The sequence below is a fragment of the Rhinoderma darwinii genome, chromosome 4 (genome assembly GCF_050947455.1).
Source record: "Rhinoderma darwinii isolate aRhiDar2 chromosome 4, aRhiDar2.hap1, whole genome shotgun sequence".
NCBI classification, from domain to species: Eukaryota; Metazoa; Chordata; class Amphibia; order Anura; family Rhinodermatidae; genus Rhinoderma; species Rhinoderma darwinii.
Genome location: NC_134690.1, coordinates 167,284,533 through 167,306,921, shown reverse-complemented (window position 1 = coordinate 167,306,921; position 22,389 = coordinate 167,284,533). Strand labels below are relative to the sequence as shown.

Genomic DNA, 22,389 nt, shown 5'->3' with positions numbered 1-22,389 from the left:
TGTTTTCAAGGGAAAACAGACCCTGCTTTTCAGACGTTTTTTTTACCAACTCGCAATTTTCGCGGCATTTTTCGCGCCGTTTTCGCGGCGTTTTTTACGTCCGTTTTTGGAGCTGTTTTCATTGGAGTCTATGAGAAAACAGCTCCAAAAACGTCTGAAAGAAGTGTCATGCACTTCTTTTGACGAGGCTGTATTTTTACGAGTCGTCGTTTGACAGCTGTCAAACGACGACGCGTAAATAACAGGTCGTCTGCACAGTACGTCGGCAAACCCATTCAAATGAATGGGCAGATGTTTGCCGACGTATTGGAGCCGTATTTTCAGACGTAAAACGAGGCATAATACGCCTCGTATACGTCTGAAATTTGGCCGTGTGAACATACCCTTACCATATGACCACAAACCGTATTTAAGAGCGGAGAGCCAATAAAAATGAACGTCTGGCTCTGACAGACTCCTGGACTCTGTCCAGCCACCAATTACATAGTCGATCATTCATTAGAATGTCCGGTATTTAATATTACATTTACTGTGTAGCAGCTACTGCATAAGATGCATATATGGCTAGTTGCAAATTTACAGTGATAACAGCGGATTGCCGGGGAATTACAGAAGCTGGACCAGTAGTGATCGGCTGAGTAGTAGTGAGCAGCCATTGTGAAAAGTCAATGTGCTCTTTTTGGTTGATTGGAGGTGGTTTGCATATAGCACATTTTCGCACAATCCTCTCCTTTACAAGTCTAATATACAGATATAGTATATCTAATATCCTTGTCAGCCTCACAAAATAAAGTGGAAAATATTTTTTGCATGGAATTACCTTTTAGAGAATTTAGGCACAGTGCAATAATAATAGCAAATACATATCTTGGTCTTTGATCCTTTTTATACATATCTTGAAATTAGGTTTCCCTTTGTGCTTCTACTTTAGAAAATGCATTAAAAATGTCAAATAACGTTTCTGTGAAATAAGAACGTGAATACATACGCTGATTTATCCACTTCCTGACGGATCTTCTTTACTGACTGTTTGATGCTGTATCTAATACTGTTCAGAATGTTCTTAAAATAGGTCTTCTCATGAACCTCAAACTAAGAGGTGAAGGAAAAGGCAGAAAGCAGAGAAATATCAGGGTTCAGGAAATGAAAAGTGATGGAAGAGCAGGCCATGAGACTGATAAAGAAGAGATGATACTGTATGTAGCTGATCAAACTGGACTGGCATGAGTATATTAGATATAGGAGACATGAAATATGAGACAGGATTGGTATATTACTCATTCTACTAGAGACATGAAAGATATGAAAACAGGATTTGTATATTAGCGCACGTCCAGACGTGGCAGAGTTTTTCCGCTGCAAATGTTGGTGCATATTTGGGGCAATTACGCAACGAATCTGCACCAACATTTGCATATTTGACAGGTAATTCAGACGTTGCAGAAAACACAGCGGACTTGCCGCAGATTTCAGTTTTTGCATTGCAAAGGCTGAAATCCGCAGTGAAATTTCGCGTCTTCTCCACAACAGACAGTGCATGCTGCGGAGGGAAAATTCTGCGCCGCAGCCTATGGTCCGCAGCGGAGTTTTCCGCAACGTCTGAACTAACTTCCCTAAAAATGTACTGAAACAACTGTAAAAAACGGCCACTGGAGAATTCCACTACGGACTGTCGTCAGCAGAATTCCACAGCAATTCCGCCACGTCTGGCCGTGCCCTTACACATTCTACTGGAGACATGAAAGATATGAGACAGGATTGGTATATTACACATTCTACTCGAGACATGAAAGATATGAAATAGGATTGTTAATATTACATATTCTACTCGAGACATGAAATACATGAGACATTTGTCTCCACTCTTAAATATGGGTGGGATATCAAGTACATTCCCTTGGTGGTATTTAACTGGTTACTTAAAGAGGCTCTGTCACCAGATTTTGCAACCCCTATCTCCTATTGCAGCAGATCGGCGCTGCAATGTAGATAAGAGTAACTTTTTTTTTTTTTTTTAAACGAGCATTTTTGGCCAAGTTATGGCAATTTTTATATTTATGCAAATGAGGCTTTCTAAAGTACAACTGGGCGTGTTTAAAGTTAAAGTACAAGTGGGCGTGTATTGTGTTTTACTAACTGGGCGTTGTGAATAGAAGTGTATGATGCTGACGAATCAGCATCATCCACTTCTCTTCGTTACCACCCAGCTTCTGGCAGTTCACAGACACACAGCGTGTCCTCGCTCATTCAACGGGATGAAGTCCTGTGGGAGGAAGTGAGTGACGTCACAGCGTGATCTCGCGAGGACACGCTGTGTGTCTGTGCACTGCCAGAAGCTGGGTGGTAACGAAGAGAAGTGGATGATGCTGATTCGTCAGCATCATACACTTCTATTCACAACGCCCAGCTAGTAAAAGAAGTAAAAACGCCCAGATGTACATACACAATACACGCCCACTTGTACTTTAACTTTAAACACGCCCAGTTGTACTTTAGAAAGCCTCATTTGCATAAATATAAAAATGGTCATAACTTGGCCAAAAATGCTCGTTTAAAAAAAAAAAAAAAGTTACTCTTATCTACATTGCAGTGCCGATCTGCTGCAATAGGAGATAGGGGTTGCAAAATCTGGTGACAGAGCCTCTTTAAGAGAAAAACACATCATAGATTTAATTTAACCTATCAATGACAAATCAATGGTTGAATTGCAGACTAATCTTGTGCCCACTGAGTCATCAGGTGCTTTAAATATTCTGTTGATCAAACATTTGTCCTTCATGGTAAACAGAAAACTCATTAACTCATGTTGAGAACCGTTATATCTGTGCCTGATCACAGACAGTTAGGCTGGGTTCACACGAGCATGTTACGTCCGTAAAGGACGGAACGCATTTCGGCCGCAAGTCCCGGACCGAACACACTGCAGGGAGCCGGGCTCCTAGCATCATAGTTATGTACGATGCTAAGAGTCCCTGCCTTGCTGCGGGGCAACTGTCCCGTACTGTAATCATGTTTTCAGTACGGGACAGTAGTTCAACGGAGAGGCAGGGACTCCTAGCGTCGTACATAACTATGATGCTAGGAGCCCGGCTCCCTGCAGTGTGTTCGGTCCGGGACTTGCGGCCGAAATACGTTCCATCCTTTACGAACGTTACATGCTCGTGTGAACCCAGCCTTAGGCTGGATTCACACGAGCGTGGCGTTTTTGCGGACGCAAAAACGCGGCGTTTTGCGCGCGCAAAAACCACTTGACAGCTCCGTGTGTCATCAGTGTATGATGCGCGGCTGCGTGATTTTCGCGCAGCCGCCATCATAGAGATGAGGCTAGTCGACGTCAGTAAATAGTCACTGTCCAGGGTGCTGAAAGAGTTAACTGATCGGCAGTAACTCTTTCAGCACCCTCGACAGTGAATTCTGATCACAATATCGAGCTACCTGTTAAAAAAAAAAAAAGACGTTCGTACTTACCGAGAACTTCCCTCCCGGCCGTTGCCTTGGTGACGCGTCCCTCTCTTGACATCCGGCCCCACCTCCCTGGATGACGCGGCAGTCCATGTGACCGCTGCAGCCTGTGCTTGGCCTGTGATTGGCTGGAGCTGTCACTTGGACTGAATTGTCATCCCGGGAGGTCAGACTGGAGGAAGAAGCCGGGAGTTATCGGTAAGTCAGAACTTCTTTTTTTTTAACACGTTCATGTATATTGTGATCGGAAGTCACTGTCCAGGGCGCTGAAACAGTTTAACTCTTTCAGCACCCTGGACAGTGACTATCTCCTGACGTCGCGTACCCGAAATTTTTTTGCCGGGTTCGGTCAAAACGAGTTCGGCCGGTGAAGTTCAGTTCGGTTGTCCGGGCTCGCTCATCTCAAAGACACTCCGTTTGGATGTTTGTAAACAGAAAAGCACGTGGTGCTTTTGTGTTTACATTCAGAGTTTTTCAGCTCTTGCGCGAATCACGCAGTTCGCGCGGAAGTGCTTCCGTGCGGCATGCGTGGTTTTCACGCACCCATTGACTTCAATGGGTGCGTGATGCGCGAAAAACGCTGAAAGAACGGACATGTCGTGACTTTTTTTCAGCGGACTCACGCTGAGGAAAAATCACGGACATGTCAGCACGGCCCCATAGACAAATATAGGTCCGTGCAATGCTCGTGCAAATCACGCGCGTTGCACGGACGTTTTTCCCGTTCGTCTGAATAAAGCCTTAGTATGCAGTCTGTAAAAAGTTATCGGAAGTTTACAGCTTTTAGAAAGTTAAAGGATTAGTATGTTCATACTTTATCTGCAAATACTAGAAAAAAAGTTAACAAATATAGATAAAAATAGTCTACAAGTGGATGAATATAACTAATCAATATTTAATTAGAGATCTCACCAATAAGGCTTTGCTCACATCTGCGTTGGAAGCACCGTTAGGGGATTACCGGAGATTACCGGAGACAATAGTGCATCATGCTGCCCCATTGCGTCCGGTAAAATAAAATCAATGGGTTCCATCGGCCGCGGCGGTGTCCGTTGTACAACGGAACCGTTGCTTCCATTATTTTTACTTGTTCTGCTACTATGCAGCAGAACAACTGAATGTCACAATGCAGGTGTGAACATTGGCTAACATATTATAAATTTGTGCTCTTCTCTTTCTCTCTCACTCCATGCGCTGCAGTACAATGCTTGTTGCCGTATATCAGAGAAACACTGCCGCCGTGATATGGCATGCGATGGAGCATCGTAGGGCAGCACACTGAGTCCCTGAAGCATCCGTATCCCATGTATAATATCAGAGGCCTACAGTAAGGCGCCATGTACCCCTATGTGTGTCCTATTACGACTTCACCGTTATACGGCTGTGTGCATAAGGCCTACATCCTATGTATCTTAAAGATGACCACCCACCGCAATTTTGAGGGGCTGTGTCATAAAGGTTTTACTATATATATATATATATATATATATATATATATATATATATATATATATCTATGTTTATCTATCTTAAGCTTCAGCCCAAAATAGCAAATACTGTTTTGTGATGTCTGCATTTTACGGGAAATATTTCGAAATATTTTAATATTTCGTTTTGGTAAATAGCTTAATTTTACAGGAATTCAGAAAGCCATCTGCACACATTCTGCAGGGTGACTGTATGTCGTAGATATGGTTGTTTGTCGGGGGTAAAAAATATGCCAAAACTTATAATGATGAAAAAAACATATCAGCTAACCATAGACTCGAAACCTAACAGTAGGTGGGGTCATCAGGTCTCTCATTGACAATCTGTTTAGGTCAGGTAACTTAATGTTCTCTGGTGAAATGCTCATCATTGGCCACTATTATGCTAGATCTTAGTGATACAGTGCTTCTATTCCCTCTGGATATATAGCAGATCTCAAATGTAAAGTATTTGGAAGATCTGTAGATTGAATATTGCTGCTGGTTTACTACATGGCTTCATAAAGGACCATGGAATCACTATGGTTTAGAGAAATAAGACTTACTTCATATTCTTTATCCATTGATTCTGGCTTGAGCAGGAAATCAGGGTATCCTATCATTACCATCATGTGCTTCAGCTGAAATGAGAAACTACAAGATTTAGGCCTCATGCACACGACCGTAGCCGTGTGCACAGTGTGTGATTACGGCACGGATGGGTAGTGGGGAGTGTCATCCGCGGGCCGTCCGCAATCACGGACCGTGCACACACAATATATGCATCGACTTCAAGTAACCCGGACCGCAATTGTTGTCCGTAAAATGACATGTCCTATTTTTTTTGTGGTCCCGGCTCCGGGCAAAGCACAAATCGTGGAAACCACAGTAATATGCATTGGCCCATAGGATGGAATGTTTTCTATACTATATGCAATTGAGGCTCTGCAATTGCGGATAGTATGCGGCCACAAAACAGGCGTTTTCCAGTCTAATGTAAAGAAAACGTATTTGTTATTATTCAACTTTTTTATATAATTACCGTAGCATTTCGATTCCTGTTTAAACATATCTGCTTGCTGTTAGTGAATTGATATATTCTTGCTCTAATACTTCTGATCATTTATTTTACTGCAGTTTTAGCCAACCTAGGTAATCCTTTGTGAGCTTACATAGCCTGGCTAACAGTTGTTACCTTAACTTTTACATTGTAGCTGTAACACCCATGGCCGCGGGCCGTCAGGTTTACTCACCTCCTGACGGCCGCAGCCATGGAACAGTGAGCGCTGGCCCTCATCTCCTCCTCAGGAGACGCCAGCGCTCACTTCCGCTTCACTCTGCTGGTTCCCGTAGGGTGCGCGCGCACGCTCTTGCCCGGTCTTAAAGGGCCAGCGCGCACACCTACATTTCATAACCTAATTAGCCCATAAGCACTCTGGACTATAGAAGGGCCCTGCCCCTTCCTGCATTGCCTGAGCGTTGTTGTCGTTACCTATGTTCGTCTCTGCAAATGGTCCCTTAAGTGTTTTCCAGCTCCCAGTGTTCCCGTTCCTGCATCCCGTGTTATCCTGGTCCTAGTGCCATTGAGAGTTGGAGCCATGTTGTACTGAGTACTACATCTGCCTTGTTACACCACGCCTGGTGTCTGTCTGCTGCCAAGGTCCCATCCGAGCCTATCTTGCTACTTTCTGAAGTTACCACAGGTACACCTATTTGAACTATTGACTTTACTTGTATCATGTTGGCCAGCAGCCATACCGTCAAGTTGGTATGGCCCAGTGGGTCCACGCACCCTACGTGACAGTAGCACAACACTCTGGGTAGCAAAGAGATTTTTGTTTTTATTAGGCTCACAGAGGATTGTCTGGACTGGGTAATGGATAGTAGCAAAATGTCAGTCGTAAGGCCTACTGGTGTTTTTTTTAGTACTTTTTTTTCTTATGATTCCTCAATTTACCTTGGCCGTTGCAGCTTCTTTGGTATCCTTGTCCATCCAGTCTAACTCATCCAGCCTGTTGTTTAGTATATATTTTATGTCTTCAACAAGTTGTTGCACCTGAAAAGGCAAAGTAGAAATTGTAGAATAAAACTGTAAAAAAAAAAACTAAGATTTCAATGCGCAGCACATGGGCAAGATTCACGTTCGTGTGAATGGGCCCTAAGCTAGTTTCAGTCAACTGTAACATGGCTGCATTTTAATGTCTATAATATACATGTAACACTAAGGGTATGTTGACACGCTTAACAAAATATGGCTGAAAATATGGAGCTGTTTTCAAGCGAAAACAGCCCCTGATTTTCAGCCGTTTTTTTAAGCAACTAGCTTTTTTTGCTGCGTATTTTGCGGGCGTTTTTGGAGCTGTTTTTCATTGACTCAATAGAAAAACAGCTCCAAAAACGTCTCAAGAAGTGACATACACTTCTTTTTTACGAGGTGTTTGTTTTTAAAAACATCCGCGTAAAAAACGCCCTGTGGGAACAGAACGCCGTTTTCCCATTGAAATCAATGGTCAGATATTTGGTGGCATTCAATCCCCGCATTTTTTGCCGTTTTTCGGGGGGTTACGGTTCGAAAAACGGCTGAAAATAGCCCGTGTGAGCATACCCTAAGACCTCCAGCGTTTCTACTGAACCCAGGAATTTTGGTATTTCAATCGTAATATGGACATTAAAATGCGGATATAAGCTAAACCTAGCCTTAAAGGCTAGGTACACATTTACTTTTTTTTTTTTTTTAAATAAAAATGTCTATCAGTTTGTGCAACTCTCTAAATACTTTTTATTAAAAATTATTTTTACTTTTTGAGATACAGCTGCTTTGTATCCTGTATACAGAGCAACTGTATCGTGCGGTGAGACTTGAATCCGTCAGGTCAGCAACACTGACGGGTTCAGCGTCAGCGGATCTCTGACACGCAGGATCTACCAGTTATCGATCACATCTAAGTTATGAACTTAGATGTGATCGGTAACAGCTCGATCCTGCGTGCCAGAGAAGCGCAGGACTCTCTGACACTGAACCCGTCAGTTCCGCTGACTTGACGGATATAGGTTTCAGCGCTTGATAGAACTGCTGTGTATACAGAATACAAAGCAGCTTTATCTTAAACAGTAAAACATTTTTTTTTAATAAAAATAATTTAGAAAGTTGCACAAAACACCCTGAAACAATATCAAAGGTGTACGTAGCCTTTATAACATATATGTTTGGAATGGCTGGACATAAAGGAGGTGGAAATCTTAAAGCAGTAGAAGATTCTTGTGTCATATTTCATGCTGTTGAGCTATACAAAATGCCTAGTGATGTGATTTTATGGCAAAGGACTGGACAATAGAATCATCGCCCATTCATAGTATAAGGAATAAGGTTCTAAGGAATTAAAGCCAAATTCTGCCTCAACTTTCTTCGAAGCTTTGTTCTTGCTCTCCTTGTTGTGCTTGTTGTGCTTTTTCCTAAGTCATTCATTTGTAAACTGCCTGAAGAAGGAGCCTCTGCGCTCTGAAAGCTTGCATATAGAACTTTAATGGTTAGCCAATAAAGGTATCATACCTTCTATACTTTTGTCTTTTTTGACACAAAGGTATTTAACATTGCATTCTTGCTCTCCTAAATTGTATGGTTGTATGGCATTCCACATTTAAGAATTAGGGCAGCCAAAATAGTTCCCAAATCGAGCCACTGCTATGAACCCAAAGTGGCAGTTGATGGATTATCTATTTTTTATCCCAAATCTCAGTGTAGAATTATTCTGGCACCATAGGAGATGTGATTTCCTAATAGAATACAATCTGTATTTGATAATCAAGTTACCCTAAAGATACGTATTTGGACCCACTTTTTGTTTTTATATTTTATCTTTTGCTCTTACTGTATATGTTGTGCAAATCTAAGACAGCATTACTCCGAACTTTTGTTACCTTAGCTTTGCTGGATGATGAGAAATACTCATCTACAAACAAGGCTCCCAGTGCCATCCCAAAATGTTTATTGGCTTGTGTAAGGCAGACCTTCCCCAGCTCCAACTGTTTCTCTGAACCCTCCATTTCCTTAGAGAGTTCATGAAGGGCGTCTCGGAAGGGAGTGGAGAGATGCTCACTCAGGACCACTATAAGTCGCCATAGCATATAATTGTGTAGGATGCTGCAAGAAACATACAGTATAAACCAACTGGATTTTATTTGTACTATATAATGCAATCAAGCTTTAGTACAATTATTACTATATTATTTAGTAATTAGCTCTTTTGCTGTCAGAGGTTTAGGGAAAATGTTAACACTTTTGACATAAACAATTACAAACTGAAATATAACATTAAAAAAAAAATCATATTATACCCCCATACTTCTATATTTTCTGAAAGTAGACACCTAGCATATTGTAAAAATGCCACCCAGAACATTTCACTCATAAGTGCCTTCTTGCAATTTTGCATCAAAACCAGGGCATTGGTGGGGGGGGGGGCAAACTGGGCAACTGTGCCCACTGCCCAGTGGCGGCACTATAGCATCCACAGCGGCTGCTCCAGGACCTGTGATATGAGGGGGCCCGCGGCATGAGTGGGCCCGTGCTGCCCTGCACATAACATTTAAGGGCTGTGTGGCATGGGCACCCTCATGCCTGGTGGTGTCACTAGCGACTGCCACAATCAATTGTATCTGCGTCCTCAGGACGCAGATACAATTAAACACTATAGACCTGCAGCCTCTAAGATGCTGGGACAGAATCCCTGTACACGCAGACGTGATGACATCACTGGATCACGCTGGCCTACGCTAGTGTCCCATCTTGGCATCTCGAGCCTGTGGAGCAACTCTGCCCATTTTGGGGGGTAATGTGGCTCCATCTACAAGAGGGGGTGTGTGCCACTTTTTACACGGGGGGCTGTGTGGCAATATCTACAAGGGGGCTGTGTGTCACTATGTACAAGGGGGGGCTGTGCTGCACTATCTAAAAGGGCGGACTGTGTGGCACTATGTACAAGGGGAGGCTGCGTGGCACTATCTACATGGGGGCTGTGTGGCACTATCTAAAAGGGGGGCTGTGTGGCACTATCTAAAAGGGGGGCTGTGTGGCACTATCTACATGGGGGCTGTGTGGCACTATCTAAAAGGGGGCTGTGTGGCACTATCTAAAAGGGGGGCTGTGTGGCACTATCTCCAAGAGGGGGTGTGTGGCACTGTCTACAAGGCGGACTGTGTGTGGCACTATCTACAGGGGGCTGTGGCACTATCTACAGGGGGCTGTGTGCGGCGCTATCTACAGGGCATTCTATGGAGCTATCTACATTGGCACTGTGGCACTATCTACAGGGTGCACAAAGGGGGCATTATAACTGTGTGGGGGCACAAAGGGAGTATGGTTACTGATGAGGTACTTTTATTGTGTTGAGCACTAAGTGATCATTTTTACTATCTGGGGCACTCTGGATTACGAGTTTGCTTAGAGGATGGGGTATAGGTCGGAAGGGTGCTGGAAAAGTGAGAAACCAACATGTCTGTGTGTCAAATTCTGCAGAGCCGAGTCATGACTGGAATAAGTCGTCACAGTGGTCTGGCCCGGATGGAGAAAAAAAAGGAAAGTGAACGACTCTAATTAGAGAAGACGTTACCTGTGAGTGACTGGATATAAATGAGCTGTAATCACTTATATAGTCTGCAGAGCTCCTTTGTATAACTGTCATCTTCCACTATATGGTCAATATTGTGGTAATATTGGTCTTTGTATAGTGGTTTTTATTCAGTAACAGTATAGGGGTATTATTCAGTTAATATGTGGTTATGGTGTGGCAGTATTATTCAGTAACAGTATGGGTGTACTATTCAGTCACTGTTGGTTATGGTGTGCCGGTATTATTCAGAAACAGTATGGGGGTATTATTCAGTTACTATGTGGTTATGATGTGGCGGTATTTTTCAGTAACAGTATGGGGGTATTATTCAGTCACTATGTGGTTATGGTATGGTGGTATTATTCAGTAACATTATGGTTTTGTAAAAAATGAATACAAATTTGTGTTTGTGACTAAAAGTCTGACCCTAGCAGAATCTGAGAGACACAATTTAAGATGTGCAGAGATAGTATATGCCACTTATGTCTACATGCATAAATCTTCATAAAATAAAAAAATCCAGAGACCAAAAATCTCTGAGATCCAGATGCCAGTAAACATTTGAGTCACAAAGTATATTAATGATTAGGTGCAACTGGTGATTTAGATGTGCAACTGCTGATCTTTTCAACCCTCTGGCGGAAAAAAAGAGCACGTATTTTTATTCTCTTTGATTAGTAAGATCATGTTTATGTAACGGATTTTCACGTATATTTTGTATTCCGTGCCAGAATCCGTCCGCAAACTGCATCCTGTTCATTTGAATTAGAAATCCGCACCATAGTTCTTAGGGCATGGCCAGACGTGGCGGAATTGCTCTGGAATTCTGCTGCGGCCAGTCCGCTGCGGAAATCCGCAGCGGACATTTTCTCCATTGCTTTCCACTGCTTTTTAGTTGGGTTCGTGCACATGTTGCGGAAAACTCCGCTGCGGACCATAGGCTGCGGTGCGGAATTTGGTGTCCGCAGCATACACTGGCTGTTGCGGACGTGTAGCGGACTTGTTGCGGACTCATTGCGGAATTTCTCCATTGACTTCAATGGAGATTCAAAAATCCGCAATGAAATCAGCAGATGTTATGTGTGTTGCGTAGCGTATTGCTTTTACAAACATGATATTTCTTCATTCTGGCTGGACCTATGTATTTTTAGGTCTATAGCCAGACTGAGGCCCCATGCACACTAACGTAAAAACGCCCATAATCACGGGCCGTTATTACGGCACGGGCAGGCCCATAGAAGTCAATGGGGCTCCTGTAATTACGGATGACTACGTGGGGCTCCTGTAATTACGGATGACTACGTGTGTGCACCCGTAATTACGGGAGCGTTGCTAGGCAACGTTAGTGGATAGTCACTGTCCAGGGTGCTGAAAGAGTTAAACGATCGGCAGTAACTGTTTCAGCACCCTGGACAGTGACTTCCGATCACAATATAGATCAACCTGAAAAAAAAAGTTCCTACTTATCGAGAACTCCCTGCTTCTTCCTCCAGTCCGGCCTCCCGGGATGACGTTTCAGTCCATGTGACGGCTGCAGCCACTCACAGGCCAATCACAGGCTGCAGCGGTCACATGGACTGCCGCGTCATCCAGGGAGGTCGGGCTGGATGTCGAAAGAGGGACGCGCCACCAAGACAACGGCCGGGTAAGTATGAATTTCTTTTACTTTTACTAGGGAAAGGGCTGTCCCTTCTCTCGATCCTGCATTGATAGAGAGAAGGGAAGTAGTCTTCACCTGAAGACGCAACGGCTAATCTGCATCAATTTCCTACCCATTTTAGGCATAGCCGCAACAGAATCTGCAATGCAGATTATGTGCGGCATTGATGCCGACAGTGGTGGCAGAAACATGCCACGTCTGGTCATGCCCTACTGAAGTGATGTGTCAATTCTTTATTGCGGATTTAGGTAGCCACTCGTGGCAGAAATCCGGGGGAAAATGAGTCGTGTGAGCATATACTAAGGGTGGGTGATAACATGAAGAAACGTTCCTGTATCACTCCCCTCGGGTCACTGGAAGGCTGTACAGGGGGAGAGATGACAGTAACAGGTTGTCACTTTTAACTTCCTCCCTTCCACCCCTCCCTTACAGTGACACAAAACACGGTAACATTTTTAATCTTGCACACAGACTTCAAACAGTGCTGTGCTCTAAAGATTCTGGGTTTTTATATTATACCAGAACCTAGCCCTTATATTCTAAGCTCTAGCTCTAGGTGCGGCAATCATTTAAAGGTATATATGTCCTTGGTAGAAAAAGGGTTAGATAGGACATGAACATTTATATAATGAACAAGGTTGTCATCTTCTAACCTACAAGGTTAAAAATATTTGTAACTAAATATAAAGTTTAACACATTTCTTCTGAGAATGAAACAATCACCATGAGACTTAGGCTATGGATTTTGGACAAATGCTCATTGAAATTAAGACTCATTTTACAGAGCCCATTGGAGCTAGTCATTTGGCAGATTTAATCCACAAATTGTTCATAACATCTTTAATCCTAGTAATTGAAATTGAAGCATGAGTAATCTCCAGATTCTTAATGAATTTATCCTCCGAGACTCTCCTCTGAGTGGTCTGTTCGACATGTTACAAACAGAATTGTGAACTTGAAGAATTTTCATAAGTACAACCCCAGACAACAATTCTTATTATTTCTTAAAATGAAACTTGTGTTATTTCATTTATTTGTGGAAGATTTTGTACCTTACTTTACAAAGAGCTGTTATCAAAGGATTCCTTATACATAATTCCATTGCTGCACAGCATATATACGATTTTTTTTTTATTTTCAGATCTGCAGGAATATGCAATAGAGCTCTACATGTCGTAATGTCATTGTTTTATGCTGTATTCCAAATCCAGAGCTAAGAGTACAAGCACATTGTGCAGCTCCTCTGCTCAGTCAATTACTATGGAACACAAAACATTGATATTCAGAACACACAAAACCCTCACTAGATCAATGACCATTAGCTTAATGTTCCAACCATAGAGTCCAGTGTGGGAGAGACTGTGGCATGTCAACTATGAGTCAGCCCATGGCTGTGTATGACATTAAAAGGAAGGAAGAAGAAACAGAGAGGAATAATGATTGAGATGGGGACTGGAAGGAAAAAGCAAAAAAATGCTGGTGGCAGCTGAAGGTGGATGTGAAGTGAATTGATGGGGATACAGGGAAAAAATGAGAAATACATTTAAATCATATTGTTGTTGAAAAACTCAGTTGGCGAAGTGATTCGAGCAAAACAAAAAAAAGAAAACAAGAGCAACAAATAGGATTCCAAATGTCCAAAGTTTATAAATAAAAACTCTCTTTAGCTTCCATGGACTAAAAGTCTACTTTTCATACATAATTTCATACATGAAACCCAGAGTGTACGTTTTTGCCCAATACGTAGTCTCTTCTTTAACCCCGAAACTTTCCCATGCTGTATCTTCTTTCCCTGCTGTCTTCAATGCAAAGCTACCGATAAGTCTTGTCATGAGTAGTTTGGGCTCTTATTGTCTCTCTGGATAGAAAAGGAACATAGAGATGAAGATTATTTGATGCCCAGGTGCTACTAGATTAACCCCTTCCCGCTGCGGCCACTTTTGACCTTCCTGGCAGAGCCTTATTTTTCATATCTGATATATCTCACTTTATATGGTAATAGCTTTGGAATGCTTTTACCTATCCAAGCGATTTTGAGATTGTTTTTTTGTGACGCATTGGTCTTTATGTTACTGTAAAATGTGGTCGATACATTCAGTATTTAAATGTGAAAAACACCAAAATTTTGCGAAAAATTAGCAGTTTTATAAATTTACATTTATCTGCTTGTAAGACAAAGGCTGGGTTCACACGACCTATTTTCAGGCGTAATGGAGGCGTTTTACGCCTCGAATTACGCCTGAAAATACGGCTCCAATACGTCGGCAAACATCTGCCCATTCATTTCAATGGGTTTGCCGATGTACTGTGCCGACGACCTGTAATTATACGCATTGCTGTCAAAAGACGGCGCGTAAAATAACAGCCTCGTCAAAGAAGTGCAGGACACTTCTTGGGACGTAATTGGAGCTGTTTTTCATTGAATCCAATGACGAACAGCTCCAAATTACGTCCGTAATGGACGCCCCGCAAAACGCGAGTACATGCATTTACGTCTGAAATTCAGGAGCTGTTTTCTCCTGAAAACAGCCCCGTAATTTCAGACGTAAATGCAGTTATCGTGTGCACATACCCAAATAGTAATACCACACAAAATAGTTGCTAATTAACATTTCCCATATGTCTACTTTAGATTGGCATCGTTTCTTGAACATTCTTTTATTTTTCTAGGACCTTACAAGGCTTAGAACTTTAGCAGAAATTTCCCAAATTTTCAAGAAAATTTCAAAAGTCTATTTTTTCAGGGACCAGTTCAGTTCTGAAGTGGCTTTGAGAGGCCCATACAATACAAACCACCATAAATCACCCCATTTTAAAAACTGCACCCCTCAAAGTATTCAAAACAGCATTTAGAAAGTTTCTTAACCCTTTAGGCATTTCACTAGAATTAAAACAATGTAGAGGTGAAATTTACAAATTAATTTTTAATTAATTTATTCTGTAACACAGAACGTTTTACGAGAGAAAAGCCACTCAATATTTATTGCCCAGATTCTGCAGTTTTTGGAACTATCCCACACATTGCCCTAGTGTACTAATGGACTGAAGCACAGACCTCAGAAGCAATGGAGCACCTAGTGGATTTTGGGGCCTTCTTTTTATTAGATTATATTTTAGGCACCATGTTAGGTTTGAAGAGGTCTTGTGATGCAAAAACAAAGAAAACACCCCAAAAAGACCCCATTTTGTGAACTACACCCACAAGACATTTATCTAGGGGTGTATTGAGCATTTTGACCCCACATGTGTAGAATTTGGATGTGAAAATAAAAATGTTTACATTTTTTCAAAAATATGTCGTTTTAGCTTAAAAAAAAAAATCTATATGCACAAGGAGTAAAGAAGAAAAAGCCCACCAACATTTGTAAAGCAACTTCTCCAGACTACGTAAATACCCCCTCTGTGGTCATATATGCAAACTACAACCCTTGAGGAATTAATCTAGGTGTGTAATGAGCATTTTGATCCCACATGTATTTCATAGATTTTATTAGAATTGGGCAGTGAAAATTACATTTTTTTATTTCCCCAATAAGTTGCAGCTTTAGCTCAAAATTTTTCATTTTCTCATCAAATAGAAGGAGAAAAAGAACCCCAACATTTGTAATGATACTTCTCCTGAGTACAGCTATACCCTATATGTGGTCATAAACTGCTGTTTGCGCACACAGTAGGGCTCAGAAGGGGAGGAGCGCCATTTGGCTTTTGGAGTGCAGATTTTGCTGGATTGGTTTCTGGCCGCTATGTCGCATTTACAAAGCCCCTGTGGGTCCATAACAGTGGAAACTCCCCAGAAGTGACCTAATATTGGAAACTACTCTCCTCAAGGTATTCACCTAAGTGTGTAGTGAGAATGTTAACCCCGCATTTGTTTTACAGAAATTAGTGTATACTCGATTTTGAAGTGAAAATGTCAATTTTTCCATAGATATGCCAATATGTGGTGCCCAGCTTGTGCCCCCATGAAAAGACAGCTCTCTAATTATTATGCTGTGTTTCCCGGTTTTAGAAACACCCTACATGTGGCTCTAATCTTTTGCCTGGATGATCGACAGGGCTCAGGAGTGAAAGAGTACCATGCGAAATTGAGACCTAATTTGGCGAATTACAAAGAATTGGTTCACAATTGCAGAGGCTCTGAGGTGAAATAATAAAAGAAACCACTGACAAGTGATCCCATTTTGGAAGTTTCCACAAATGATTGTGCTACGGATGGTGCAAAGTAAAAAATTCTATTTTTCCCTAGATATGCCATTTCAGTGGCAAAAATGTTGTGCCCAGCTTGTGCCATTGGAGACACATACCCGAAAAATTGTTAAAAGTGTTCACCCGGGTATGGCTGTGCCATATATGTGGAAGTAAACTGCCGTTTGGGCACGCTGTAGGGTTCAGAATGGAGGGAGCGCCATTTGGCTTTTGGAGCGTGGATTTTGCTTGGTAGTAGTTTTGTTTGGAGTTTTACTGGTATTTTAGTTTATAATGTGGGGGGATATGTAATCTGTGCGGAGTACATCAGGGGCATAGTCAGGTGTGATAATGGGGTAAAAAAAAAGCAATAAAATAATCCATAGATGTGTGTTACGCTGTGAAGCAATCCTTTGTGCACAGGCCAGTGTCGCACTGATAAACGGTGTCCTCCCTTATCCCCCTTTTGGTTCACACTCCGCACCTTTGCTGTTTAGGGAATTTTGCTGGGAAGTGTTGTCCTGGTATAATACGGGCACACTCGCTTCCAGCAGATATGTTTGAGTCCTCCCCTTCCTGGTTCCCTAATTTTAGGGCTTTGATAAATCGTTGCTTGAAAGACGAAATGTTCCCCTCGGGCCTGCAAAACTGCATATTTTTATTTCCTTATTATTTATTTATGACTTATTGGAGCCTTAACTTATTTTAGTTTTTCATAGACTCAGTGGGATAAAAGCTGTTTTGCGGGACGAGCTGTAGTTATTATTGTTACCATTTTGGGGTACATGCAAATTTTTATCACTTTTTATCCTTTTGTTTGGGAGGCAAGGTGACCAAAAAAAAAGCAATTTTGGCATAGTTTTTAGTTTTTTTTATATAGCGTTCACCATGCGTTATAAATTACATGTTAACTTTATTCTGCAGGTCATTACGATTCCGGCATTACCTAATTTATAGCACTTTTTTATGTTTTATTACCTTTTGCACAATAAAATTACTTTTGTAAAAAGAATGTATTTTTTCTGTCGCCATGTTGTAAAGGCCATAACTTTTACATTTTTTCGTCTACGGAGCTGTATGAGAGCTTGTTTTTTGCGAGACGAGCTGTAGTTTTTACAATTTTTGGATACATGCAACTTTTTGATCACTTTTTATTCCAATTTCTATGAGGCAAGGTGACCAAAAAACAGCAATTCTGGCAATTATTTTTTTTTTACGCCATTCACCTCGCAGGATAAATAACATTATGTTTTTATAGTTCAGGCTGTTACGGATGCGGCGATAACAAATATGTATGTATGTATGTTTTTTTTCAATAATATATGACTTGATATGGGAAAAAGGGCGATTGTGTTTTATGTCATTACTTGAAACTTTTATTTTTTAAAACTTTTATTTGTACTTTTTTTTTTTACACTTTTTTTTACAATTTTTTTGGTCCCACTAGGGGACTTGCAGGTCCAACTGTTTGATTTATATTCTAATACATTGAACTATGTAGTGCAATGTATTAGAACTGTTAGTCGTTCACTGACAGCAATCAGCTTCGGCCATTGTTAGGCCTCATGTTGCCATAGTAGCAGTCGGCAGCCCTTCTACGGGGGGCAGATTTGCTCTAAAGCACTAAGATGCAGCGATCGCCACATCTAAGGGGTTAATTGCAGGGATCGGAGCTAGCTCCGATCCCTGCCATTATAGCAGGGTGTCAGCTGAAACATATAGCTGACACTCACCGCTGATGACACTGGCTCAGCGTCTGGGATGGAAGCTGAGCCGGCGCCATCTTGCCATCTGCTACGGAAGCCTTTAAAGCCCCGCCTCTGGGTGGGGACTAGGACAATTCTGTACCTGGCAGACCGGGAGGCCAGTATTAGGCCTCCGATTGCCATTGTAGACACCGCCACCCCAGTGATCTTATCGCTGGGTTGCAGGTGGTTAAAGACCCCTCAGATGCTGCGATCCCTATAGAGCGCAGCATCTGAGGGGTTAATTGGCCAGATCAGAGGCTAGCTTCGGTCCTGGCCATTACAGCAGGGTTTCAGCTGTAATATACAGCTCACACCCGGCGGTGATGGTGCGGGCTCAGCTTCTGAGCCTGCACTATCACCGCTATGTAATGGTACTGCGCTTTGTGGGAACCCCTTCCAGATAGCACCGTATATATACGGCGGATGTCGGGAAGGGGTTAAAGGGGACCGAAAAGTATTAGCAGTGTACTCAATGCAGTATGTGAGTACAATGCTAATATACATTCTGGTCCGCCATCGCGCTGATTATGATATTTTAATAGATTTTTACAGTGCCACCGGTAGTCTAGTGGCACAGCCTAACATCATGATGACACGACTCATCGTCATTTGACCGGCCCCGCTGTACTCTATGTAATCGCTGTAGCAGTAGTAAATTGCATTTTCTATTCCCAGATGACCAAGAACATTGTTTTTATAGCGATTTTATTCAAAGACACAAAAGGGTGCTCTCAGAGCTGTGCATTACGTACACTTGTATCTCACTAGACGTGAGCCAAAAGGCTCCTCTTACACGTAAGATGACACAAAATACCAGTGTTATAAATGGCACATGGTAGGTGGGGGTACCATGTTACAGATTTTGCATTGAGGCACAGGAGCATCAAGCTATGCCTCTGTTTACCTTTCTCTTCTTGTATTGCATGAAAGATTATTTTATTAGTCTCTAAAGCTGTGCCTTATTACTTTTCCTCTCTCATCTCTGTTTACCAATTTACACATGCATTTTATTCAGGCAATAACTGACAGCTATCATTGTTCCTCTCACTCTCACCTCCAGGACTTCTCCCGTGCTGCACCCATCCTATGAACCTTGGTCAACAGTCAGGGGCGTAACTAGGAAACACTGCGCCCCATAGCAAACTTTTGACTGGGTCCCCCTCCCCGGGGTTACACACACAGCCTGGCCTCGTATATAGTGCCCCCCTGTAAATAGTGCCATACAGTCCCCTCCTTTATACAGTACTTTACAGCCCCCTCCTGTAGGCAGTGCTATACAGCCCCCCCTGTAGACAGTGCTATACAGCCCTCCTGTAGACAGAGCTATACAGCCCCCCTGTAGACCGTGCTATACAGCCCCCCTGTAGACCGTGCTATACAGCCCCCCCTGTATCACAAAGAGGGACAATCGATGTGGCGCGCAGCAGCAATTTTTTTCTCTTTTAAGCCACACTTCTAATCCCACCCAAACCCGCTCATACACACCCGGTTCAGCCCATACAGTATAATGCCTCCATAGCTGCCACCATACAATATAATGCCCTCATACAGTATAATGCCCACACAGATGCCCCATACAGTATAATGCCCACACAGATGCCCCATGCAGGAAAATGCCCCATAGCTGCCCCCTTGCAGTAAAATGCCCCATAGCTGCCCCATGCAGCATAATACCTCATAGCTGCCCCACAGTATAATGCCCCCCATAGCTGCCCCCACACAGTATAATGCCCCCCATACTACCCCCACATAGTATAATGCTCTCCATAGCTGCCCCCACACAGTATAATGCTTCCCATAGCTGTCCCCACAGTATAATGCGATCCATAGCTGTCGACACAGTATAATGCCCCCATACAGTATAATGCCCCCCATAGCTAGCCCCACAGTATAATGCCCCCATAGCTGTCCCCACAGTATAATGCCATCCATAGCTGTCCCCACAGAATAATGCCCCCATACAGTATAATGCCCCCATACCTGTCCCCACAGAATAATTCCATCCATATCTGTCACCACAGTATAATGCCCCCATACAGTATAATGCCCCCATAGCTGTCCCCACAGTATAATGCCCTCATAGCTACCCCCACAGTATAATGCCCCCATACAGTATAATGCCCCCCATAGCTGTCCCCACAGTATAATGCCACCCATAGCTGCCCCCACAGTATAATGCCCCCATAGAGTATAAAGCCGCCCCATATAGTAAAATGCTCCTATAGCAGCCACGATATCAGCCCCCTTCCGTACCCGTTATAATGCCCCATAGTGCCTAATAGAAAACTAATACCATAATTACTTACCTATCCCCCTTCCCACGATGGGTGGAGGATCATTCTCCTTCTGTCTGTGCTGTGAGTGACTCGGTGCAGTCAGGCATGACGTCACAACATCGCGCCTCCCTTCGCCGAGCCACTCACGGCAGAGTGAATGCTTACGCACGGAGCTGTGAGCTCCTTGCGACAGCATTCAGGAAGCGGGACCAGCGCGGTGAGTGCTGTGTGGCTATGGTTTGGTGCGTCCCCCAGAGCTACGCCACTGTATAGTTTGGTGCGACCCCCAGAGCTACGACACTGTATACAGTAGCCTATGGCATAGCAGAGAGATACCTCCCTGCTCTATCATATTGTTCAATAGTATCTGCATCCGAAGGACGCAGACACTATTGAATGTGGCGTCGCTGACGCTGTAGCAGCCATAGCGGCTGCTAGCGGAGCTTCCGGGCATGGGGTGGGGGGGCTGGTGCTGGCTGGCCTCATGCCGCAGGCCCCGTAGCAGCCGCTATGGCTGCTACAGCGGTAGTTACGCTACTGTCAACAGTATTAGACATAAAATTCTTAGTTGTAGGGTAGGGCTAGACTGAGAATCTTTGTAGTTAGACACTATTCTCCATAAAGTCATCATAATATAAGTCTCTTGAAACTTACATGTATGAGTAATTTTTATACTACTATATTAATATTGATCTATGTAGGGAAAAATAAACTACTACTTATAGTTACTCAGAAATCTCATTAAAGGGTAGAGAGTCTCCCATACAGTGACCATCCCCTCAAATATTTGGTGCTGTATGTGTAATTGCCTTCACAATTTTGGATTGCCCCTTTAACTTGGATCTTAATATTAAATATGTTGAAAAGTTTTTCTTTTCTTTGCAGCATAACATAATTTTTTCCGTATTACATTGGAGGACCTACAGTATCAATACTTCCCTAAAAAAGCCAAGAACCATGTTTACATCTAGTAAGAGAAAAACAGCTGTCTGCGGATAGAAATTATGTTCTTCATTCTTTGACTGCATCTTTGCTCCTATGACTGCGAATAAATCAGTGTGCATCTCCACATACAGGTAATGCCAGAAGGCTCAAATATGTTTATGTGCTAAACTTTTTAGATCCAGATTTAATCTTGTATTGTTTAGCTGTTTCTGTCAGAGCTGGCACTGTGAAATTTTATTACTAAACCATGCAAATTGCTGCAAGCTGAATAACAGCAGATAGAAATATAAAGTAATTAAATAATGGTAAATACAATTTTGACCCCTTTAGGACGCAGCCTGTTTTGGCCTTGTGGCACAGCCGATTTTTTCAAATCTGACATGTGTCACTTTATGTGGTAATAACTTGGGAATGCTTTTACCTATCCAAGCGATTCTGAGATTGTTTTCTCGTGACATATTGTACTTTATGTTAGTGGAAAAATTTGGTCGATATATTCAATATTTACTAGTGAAAAACACAAAAATTTTGAGAAAATGTGCAAAAATGTGCAAATTTACAAATGTCATCTTTTTTTTTGCCGAAATTCATTTGTAATAATTTTTTTTCTTTAACACAGAAGGTTTTACCAGAGAAACGCAATCAATATTTATTGCCCAGATTCTGCGTTTTTTAGAAATATCCCACATGTGGCCCTAGTGTCCTAATGGACCGAAACATCGGCCTCACAATCAAAAGAGGATTTTGGGGCCTGCTTTTTTGTTAGATTATATTTTAGGCACCATGTCAGGTTTGAAGTGGTCTTGTGGTGCCAAAACAGTGGTAACCCCCAAAAAGTGTCCCCATTTTGGAAACGACATCCCTCAATTAACTTATCTAGTGGTATAGTTAGCATTTTGACCCCACAGATATTTTGTTATATTTATTGGAGTTAGTCTGTGAAAATGAAAATCTACTTTTTTTCTGAAAAAACTTAGAAATTTGTAATATTTCCAAGGAATAAAGAAGAAAATGCACCCTGACATTTGTAAAGCATTT

General features: G+C 42.4%; 1 protein-coding gene across 1 annotated transcript in view; it reads right to left on the bottom strand.

The window, feature by feature from the left end:
- Positions 1-22,389, bottom strand: part of ECEL1 (endothelin converting enzyme like 1) — a 104,274-nt gene that overhangs the window by 22,160 nt on the left and 59,725 nt on the right. The window contains exons 7-10 of the mRNA XM_075864110.1: positions 8,847-9,069; positions 6,886-6,984; positions 5,495-5,569; positions 989-1,092 (exon numbers count right to left, since the gene is read on the bottom strand). Of these exons, the coding sequence (XP_075720225.1) occupies positions 989-1,092; positions 5,495-5,569; positions 6,886-6,984; positions 8,847-9,069 (501 nt within the window). The remainder of the gene's footprint in view (positions 1-988; positions 1,093-5,494; positions 5,570-6,885; positions 6,985-8,846; positions 9,070-22,389) is intronic.